Source organism: Terrapene carolina, unplaced genomic scaffold (genome assembly GCF_002925995.2).
Source record: "Terrapene carolina triunguis isolate 2854851 unplaced genomic scaffold, T_m_triunguis-2.0 Scaffold33723, whole genome shotgun sequence".
NCBI lineage: Eukaryota > Metazoa > Chordata > Testudines > Emydidae > Terrapene > Terrapene triunguis.
In genome coordinates this window covers 2,338,921-2,348,357 of record NW_020698074.1, presented here as the reverse complement: position 1 = coordinate 2,348,357, position 9,437 = coordinate 2,338,921, and the positions used below count along the sequence as shown (strand labels likewise).

Below are 9,437 nucleotides of genomic sequence, written 5' to 3'. Positions count from 1 at the left end.
ATTACTATGGTATCTGAATGAGTGTACGTAGCACTATACAACCACATAAAAATAAGATATTTGCTCTGAAAAGTTTACATTGCAGTTGAGACAGACAAATATAAAACACAGGCAAACATTTCAGAAGATGATAGGTTGTAAGTGATTCTGAATTCTTAAAGATACATTTTTATGAATTTTGATGATATATTTCTCAGAGATGTATCATGATGGAGTATAAATGTTAAATGGTATGTTGCATTTAAATGATAAAATGTAACTATTTTTATTAGCATTTGATGTTATTTAGAACCACAAAATAATAATTTTATATTACTGTAGTTTTACAAGCAATTAGTGCAAAACTCTGTTTATAGAAGAGTAGAATGAAAATTCCAGTTTGTTTCAATATACAGTATTACATAGGAAAATTCCAGTTTGCCATTCTTGTTAGAATGATGTGTGTGTGTGTGTGTGTGTGTGTGTGTGTGTGTGTGAGAGAGAGAGAGAGAGAGAGAGAGAGAGAGAGTGTGTGTGTGTGTGTGTTGTGAAACCCTTACCACACAATAAAAATACTGTGGGAGATGCAAGTGTATACTGCCTTCTATGAAAGGATTTCAAAGCACTTCAACAATATTTAATGAATTTAGCTTTACTTCCAGAAGTTATATATATTGATGTGTAGAAAATTGTTAATTGGAAATTTCCCCTGATGGAAAATGAATAATCTGCAGTCTCTTTATTTGTTGCAGGACACCGAGGCTTGTTTGACCACACTTTAAACAGCATAAGCTCAAGGATAACACAAAGGAGACTTCAAGGGACTTGTCCACCCATCGGTCGTGGAAATTTTGGAAAACCTTTCTTGGGTGCAAACAGTTATAGTTCCCCATTTTTAAACCCCAGGAATGGTTTTCACACTATCCATTCAGAGAATAGCCCCGTAAAGCCGAGGATTGTTACAGTGGTGAAACCAAGTGGACACACACTCAGGAAGATCACATTGCTTCTGAACAGGCGATCTGTCCAGACTTTTGAACAGCTGATGGCTGATATATCAGAAGCTCTGGGATTTCCACGTTGGAAAAATGATCGTGTGAGAAAACTTTATAACCTGAAAGGCAGAGAAATAAGAAGTGTTTCTGATTTCTTCAGAGACGGTGATGCATTCATTGCTATGGGAAGGGAGCAGTTGACTTTGAAGAACCTTGAAGTGGTAATGCAAGAACTTTTTCCCAGTAACCCATATGCTGTTGGTATAATTCAACAAAACTTGGAACAGTCCCAAAAACTTAAGAGCAGGCTGTGTGACAAAGCTGTGGATAGTGGCTTTGATGAGACAGAGATTGCCAAGAACTGCAATGATGCCATATCTTCCCAACTAGGAGCCAGGCATGAAGGAAAAATTCAACCTAAGACCAGGCAAGAAGAAAAGGTGAGGGCCAAAAAAAAATGGGGCAGAGAGAGTTGGGGCAGAGAGCAAGATGTGAAGCCACCTAGAAAAGCCAGAGAAGGAGAAAGGTACTTTAATCAAGAGAAAAGTCTTGAGAATGAAACAGAAAAGAGTTCAGATGAGATAATGAGATGTGAGAAGTGTCAAAGGGAGAGACAGCTCAGGCAAAAACTACAAAGGGAAAGGCAGGCTGATGTCTCATTTGAGAGCAGAGACCTGAATGTGGGAATGTGTCAGAGATATAATTTAGAAAGGAATGTAAAAATTAGGAATTGCAGGAAGTCTTCAGAAAACTCTATAGAAGGTGAGGAAGTTGAATGGAAGGATACTGGCTGTAGAAGGAGCTGGAAACCCTTACAAAGGAATGTTAATGAAGAGCTAGAAAACCAAAAAAGGAGTTTTGAGAAGGAAAGGGATCCGGAAAGGCATGAGAATCATGACAAAGAGTTAATAAAGATAAAGAAAAATACTGTGGAAGCTCTGCAGGTGGCTCCTGAAGCAAAGAAAGAGAATAGAAGCAGTTCCAGAATTAATCAAAGTTGTTGGTTAATGAAGGACTATCAAGGAGATGCCGGGAAGCCCATAAAAGCAAAGGGAGAGGGCAAAGAGGTGCGGAAGGCAAAAGAAGAAAGTGCTGTAGGGGAAGAGAATGTAATGCGTGGAGAGAATGAATCGACAAGGATGAAAAAGATGGGAGAACATAAAGCCAACAAAGATGAAAACAAGCCACAAGAATTTGAAAGCACGAGGCTGAGGCAAAATGTCCGTACTAGAGCTGATGTGGAGAGCTATTATGAGATAGGCAGAACCATTGGGGATGGAAACTTCGCTATTGTGAAGGAGTGCCGGTGCTGCAACACCAATCAGAACTATGCCATGAAAATTGTTGATAAGTCCAAGCTGAAGGGGAAGGAGGACATGATGGAAAATGAAATTTTGATCATTAAGAGCCTTTGTCATCCCAACATAGTGAGTTTGATTGAGGTGTATGAAACTGAGGCTGAGATCTACCTAATCCTGGAGTATGTCCCAGGAGGGGACCTATTTGATGCAATCATAGAGAGCATAAAGTTCACTGAGCACGATGCTGCTCTCATGATAACTGATCTGTGTGAGGCTCTAGTTTATATTCATGGCAAGAACATTGTCCACCGAGATCTGAAACCAGAAAATCTTCTGGTAAGTACTGAAGTTTAGTTATGTTGCATCTGTCCAGAAATTATTGGGGGGTTTTCGGGGTGGGTGGAGAATTGTGGATATGTAATTTTTTTTTTTTTTGCTTTTAAACAAATACAGTACAGAAAAGATCCAGTAGTAGGGAAAAATACACACTGTACTGTTATCATTTTAAAATAAATAAATGTACAAAGGTGAAGAGAAATCAGTCTTACAGTTTCCTTAGCATAAATACAGAGAGGCCTACCATATAGTATAGATGCTTGCAATTGTGCACTTAAGTAAGTGCCCTGACTTTCAGAGATGCTGAGTGTTTGCAGTTCTTCTGAAAATCAGGCCTCTTATTTAGGGACCTATTTTTAGGCTCAGAAGCGCAAACGTTTTGCCTAACGCGTACTCTGAATCATAAAACATATCACATGTGAACCAAAAATTATTAAATAATGCCCATTCAACCTGTTAATTTGAAGGTCACTTTTTCTATTGCAACTATATCACTCAGTCCAGCACTCCAGTCCTCTACTGGAGATTGTATGGTGATTTCTAACATTGTAAGGATTATGTCTGTTACTGATGATAAGAGCATGATGCAATTGTTTACTTCATGCACCTGGAATTTACTCACTGATTGATAAGTCTCCTGAAATGAAAACATACATGTCCCAGTGAAGTATGGTACTGAAGTCAGCTGAAGTATTAAGCTTCTCCCAAAGAGCAAAATTCTAACTTGGCTCCCAATGCCAAAAACATTTACACACATTCTTAACTTCAAGCATGTGAGCAGTCCCACTGAAGTCGATGGGACGACTCGTGATTACATGTAAGCATGTGCATAAGTGTTTCCATGATTGGGGCTTTGGATTATGCCCTGTACAAGGTGGTAAAAGTGAGTTATTCTGTTTTGCTGGTCATGCATTTTGTACTCTTCACCAGTATTCCAAAATTCTGACCAGATGGAAAACCACAGATGGCTGTATTTGCATGTCTTGAACAACTCTAATTCCATCTGCTTGCAAAGGGACATAGAAAAAAAACTGGACTCTTTGCAAGCCAAATCCCTAAAGGAACATATGCTTCTCATGAATAGCTGGAGTAAGTCCAGTGTGACAAAGGATGAAGTAGCCTGTGGGCAGATAGAGAATGAACAGGGATAGATATGGAGGGCTTGCTTTGGAACCTAGATGGATGCGTCTGCCTTGCTGACAATGTGGGGACTGGCTCCTGGTGAGTGCTGGTCAGTCTCAGGAGGATCCCTTGGGATCTGGTCTGCATGAGAAAAGATGGAGGACATGGTGTGTATCGAAGCAGTCGGGTATGGGGAGAAGTGTATTTCTATGCTATGCCTTGAGCAGGGCCTGCACACCCTATTATTTTGGCATGAAAGGCTCATAATTTAAGTGCACTCTTTCTGAAGCTTGTTTTCCATTATGAACCAGGCCTCTTCTTCCAATCTTTACCAAAATTAAATCAATGCTGGTAAAAATACTTGGGGCTTGATTCTCCATTTCCCTGCATGTGTGTAGGTACTTATTTCAGTGCAAAGATTTTCTGGCACTTTACACCCACTTTATACTGGTATAAATGACTATACAATGTGCAAAGTAATGGAGAATCTGTCTCCTAGTGAACATTTACAGGATTAATATGTTCATGTTGGCCACACTGCTGCATACAGATAAGGTACAATGGGATACAGAAGATTTTATGAAGAGAAACGTACCTAATGTTCAGCAGATATTTGTTCATATTAAAGCATGGATATTTAAAGCTAATGAGAAATAGCTGTTTACAAATTTGTGTTTTAGAGGCCTCCTACTGTTACTTGGCTGAATTCCTATAATAGATACTGTTTATAGAAAAACACCTCAACTGGTTGTAATTGGGTATATCAATCATATCATATTTAAGAGGTTGAATGGGCTCTTAATACAAATGAGTTTAGGAACCTCCAATATTGTTTTGTGTATTTGTAGATACTGTTGAGAAACTATGTTTGAAATTATCATATTTATGAAAGCCTTGCAAGGAAAAATTCCTTTTAAACGAACGAACAAACAAATCCATAATGACCACAATATTATAAAACTCAATGTTAAAAGCTTAGCCAGGGAGCTTAAACTTTATCAACCTGTCAGGTTCTGCAGAATGTCAGCTGTCATTTTGTTGTTTTTGTTTTCCTTTTTCTTTAGTTGTCAAGCCCCTTTCTTTCCCCATTCTTCATGTGAACCAGGAACTGTGTTAGTTTCTTTGGTGGGTTGCTTGTCACTGGGGTCTTGCATTTGTCCTATAGAATCTTAAGTCTTGATTGATATTCTATTTGAGCTGATTGCTCTTTATTTCTAATTATAATGCTTGGTGGTGGTGGTTTTTGTAAGGCACTTATGTGCTGTCCAATAAGCACCTTTATAAACACAATACATTCAAGAAATAGCTTTTAACTTTCTGACCTTTTAATGTGACCTATTGTAGTACTGTTTCCCTGAGGCTTCAGACAGACTGAAAAAATGGCATAGGACTAGGAGGAACTGCTCCCAGTAATCTTAAAGTGCTGTCAATTGAAGACTAGCAATGACAAATGTCAAACACAAGCTAATAGTCTCATCCCATTGTCGTATGCATTGGGCAGGTAATGGGGTCTGGAATGGGTCCTGGGGAGGGGAGTGTCATCAGTTTAAACAAAGGGTATGTCTACACTACGGGATTAATCCGAATTTACAGAATTTGAATTTTGGAAACAGATTGTATAAAGTCGAATGTATGCGGCCACACTAAGCACATTAATTCGGCGGTGTGCGTCCATGTACCGGGGCTAGCATCGATTTCCGGAGCGTTGCACTGTGGGTAGTTATCCCATAGCTATCCCATAGTTCCCGCAGTCTCCCCCGCCCATTGGAATTCTGGGTTGAGATCCCAGTGCCTGATGGGGCAAAAAACATTGTCGCAGGTGGTTCTGGGTATAGCCTCACCCCTCCCTCCATGAAAGCAATGGCAGACAACCGTTTCGCGCCTTTTTTCCTGGGTGAACACAGCAGATGCCATACCACGGCAAGCATGGAGCCCGCTCAGCTCAAGACAGCAGTCATGAATATTGTAAACACCTCGCGCATTATCATGCAGTTTATGCTGAACCAGGACCAGAAAAACGAGGCAAGGAGGAGGTGGCGACGGCAGCGCGGGGACTAGAGTGATGAGGACATGGACATGGACACAGAATTCTCTCAAACCGCAGGTCCCGGCGCTTTGGAGATCATGTTGTTGATGGCGCAGGTTCTATCCGTGGAACGCCGATTTTGGGCCCGGGAAACAAGCACAGACTGGTGGGACCGCATAGTGTTGCAGGTGTGGGACGATTCCCAGTGGCTGCGAAACTTTCGCATGCGTAAGGGCACTTTCATGGAACTTTGTGACTTGCTTTCCCCTGCCCTGAAGCGCCAGAATACCAGGATGAGAGCAGCCCTCACAGTTGAGAAGCGAGTGGCGATAGCCCTGTGGAAGCTTGCAACGCCAGACAGCTACCGGTCAGTCGGGAATCAATTTGGAGTGGGCAAATCAACTGTGGGGGCTGCTGTCATGCAAGTAGCCAAAGCAATCATTGAGCTGCTGATACGAAAGGTAGTGACTCTGGGAAATGTGCAGGTCATAGTGGATGGCTTTGCTGCAATGGGATTCCCTAACTGTGGTGGGGCGATAGATGGAACCCATATCCCTATCTTGGCACCAGAGCACCAGGGTACCCTGTACATAAACCGCAAGGGTTACTTTTCAATGGTGCTGCAAGCACTGGTGGATCACAGGGGACGTTTCACCAACATCAACGTGGGCTGGCTGAGAAGGGTTCATGACGCTCGCATCTTCAGGAACACTACTCTGTTTAAACGGCTGCAGCAAGGGACTTACTTCCCAGACCAGAAAATAACTGTTGGGATGTTGAAATGCCTATAGTTATCCTTGGGGACCCAGCCTACCCCTTAATGCCATGGCTCATGAAGCCATACACAGGCAGCCTGGACAGGAGTCAGGAGCTGTTCACTATAGGCTGAGCAAGTGCAGAATGGTGGTAGAATGTGCATTTGGCCGTTTAAAAGGTCACTGGCAATCGTTACTGACTCGCTCAGACCTCAGCCAAACCAATATCCCCATTGTTATTGCTGCTTGCTGTGTGCTCCACAATCTCTGTGAGAATAAGGGGGAGACCTTTATGGCGGGGTGGGAGGCTGAGGCAAATCGCCTGGCTGCTGATTACGCGCAGCCAGACACCAGGGCGATTAGAAGAGCACACTAGGAAGCGCGGCGCATCAGAGAAGCTTTGAAAACCAGTTTCATGACTGGCCAGGCTACCGTGTGAAAGTTCTGTTTGTTTCTCCTTGATGAAAACCCGCCCCCTTTATTGACTCATTCTCTGTAGGCAACCCACCCTCCCCCTTCGATCACAGCTTGCTTTCAAAGGAAATAAAGTCACTATCGTTTAAAAATCATGTATTCTTTATTAATTGATTATAAAAAGAGGGCGAGAACTGACAAGGTAGCCCGGGTGGGGTTTGGGAGGAGGATCGGAGGGAAGGAAAAGGCCACAAAAAAAAAGTTAAAATAATGACAGCCTTTTGCTTGGGCTGTCCACTGGGGTGGAATGGGAGGGTGCATGGAGCCTCCCCCCCCCCGCGTTCTTACACGTCTGGGTGAGGAGGCTATGGAACATGGTGAGGGGGGAGGGGGGTTATACAGGGGCTGTAGCGCCAGTCTGTGATCCTGCTGCCATTCCTGAAGCTCCACCAGACGCCGGAGCATGTCTGTTTGCTCACGCAGCAGCCCCAGCGTTGCATCCTGCCTCCTCTGATCTTCCTGCCGCCACCTCTCATCTCGAGCGTCCCTCATGTCCTCACGCTGGTCCCTCATGTCCTCACGTTGGTCCCTTCTGTCCTCACGTTCACTGGCATCTTTCCTATACTTTGAAACCGTGTCCTTCCACTCATTCAGATGAGCTCTTTCATTGTGGGTGGATTCCATGATTTCCGCAAACATTTCGTCTCGCGTCCTCTTTTTCCGACGCCTTATCTGAGATAGCCTTCGGGACGGAGGAGGGAGGCTTGAAAAATTTGCAGCTGCTGGAGGGAGGGAAAAAAGGAGAGAATTTTTTAAAAAGATACATTTTACAGAACAATGCTTATACTATTTCACGGTGAACAACGCTATTCACATTACATAGCACATGTGATTTCTGTGCAAGGTCGCATTTTGCCTCTTAATATTGAGTGCCTGTGGCTTTGCTGCTAGAGATCACAGACGCAGGTCCGGGCAACAGAATTCGGCTTGCATGCGGCCATGGTAAGCCATTGTCTTTCGGCTTCTGCGTCCTCCTTTCCCACATACCAAGTAAAGCCCGTTGAGTGCTGCGGTTTTCCTGTTAACCTTCAGCAGCAGAAAACAAACTAACCCCCCCCCATCCAATTCTCTGGGATGATCGCTTTATCCCTCCCCCCACCGCGTGGCTGGTATCAGGGAAGATCCCTGCTAGCCACACGTGAAAAGCTCAGCGCCAATCCCCCCCCGCCCTCCTGTGGTTGGCTTACTACAGGGAAGGATTTCTTTTCAGCCACAGGCAAACAGCCCACTAGGAAGGGCCACCTCTGTCCCCTTAATTAAATTCCCATATTTCAACCAGGTTACCATGAGCGATATCACTCTCCTGAGGATTACACAGCGAGATAAAGAATGGATGTTGCTTGAATGCCAGCAAACACCGGGACCATACGCTGCCAGGCTTTGTCATGCAATGATACCAGATTACTTGCTACTAGCATGGTGTGGTCAAGTGTCCTACCATGGAGGACGGAATAAGGCTGCACTGCCCAGAAACCTTCTGCAAAGGCTTTTGGAGTACCTCCAGGAGAGCTTCATGGAGATGTCCCTGGAGGATTTCCGCTCCATCCCCAGACACGTTAACAGACTTTTCCAGTAGCTTTACTGCCGCGAAGGCATCCCAAGTCCTCAGGGCAAATTAATCATTAAAAAACGCTTGCTTTTAAACCATGTTTTATATTTTAAAAGGTAAACTCACCTGAGGTCCCTTTCATGGGGTCATGGTCTTGGGTACTGGCTTGGGAGGCTTGGGAGGGTACTTCAGTCAGGCTGAGAAAAAGATCTTGGCTGTTGGGGAGAATGGAGTGCTGTGTGCTCTCCGCAAGCTCGTCCTCCTCTTCCTGTCCGCAGAATCCTCAGGTGTGGCTGATGAGATTACCCCCGCCTCGGAATCCACGGTCAGAGGTGGGGTAGTGGTGGCAGCCCCCCCTAGAATTGCATGCAGCTCAGTGTAGAAGCGGCATGTCTGCGGCTCTGACCCGGAGCGACTGTTTGCCTCCTTTGTTTTCTGATAGGCTTGTCTGAGCTCCTTGACTTTCACGCGGCACTGCTCTGAGTCCCTATTGTGGCCTCTCTCCATCATGCCCTTGGAGATTTTTTCAAAAGTTTTGGCATTTCGTCTTTTCGAACGAAGTTCTGCTAGCACTGAATCCTCTCCCCATATAGCGATCAGATCCAGTACCGCCCGTACGGTCCATGCTGGTGCTCTTTTTCGATTATTGGCCTGCATGGTTACCTGTGCTGATGAGCTCTCTGTGGTCACCTGTGCTCTCCTGTGCTGGGCAAACAGGAAATGAAATTCAAATGTTCGCGGGGCTTTTCCTGTCTACCTGGCCAGTGCATCCGAGTTCAGATTGCTGTCCAGAGCGGTCACAATGGTGCACTGTGGGATAGCTCCCGGAGGTCAATACCATCGAATTGCGGCCACACTAACCCTAATTCGAAATGACAATATTGATTTTGGCGCTACTCC

The 9,437-nt window shown here is 44.3% G+C and overlaps 1 protein-coding gene across 1 annotated transcript in view; it reads left to right on the top strand.

Moving 5' to 3' along the window:
* The first annotated feature begins 1,009 nt into the window (after positions 1 to 1,009).
* Positions 1,010 to 9,437, top strand: part of LOC113409532 (serine/threonine-protein kinase DCLK3-like) — a 24,255-nt gene continuing 15,827 nt past the window's right edge. Inside the window, exon 1 of the mRNA XM_026663558.1 lies at positions 1,010 to 2,611. Coding sequence (XP_026519343.1) covers positions 1,025 to 2,611 — 1,587 coding nt within the window. The 5' untranslated portion in view covers positions 1,010 to 1,024. The remainder of the gene's footprint in view (positions 2,612 to 9,437) is intronic.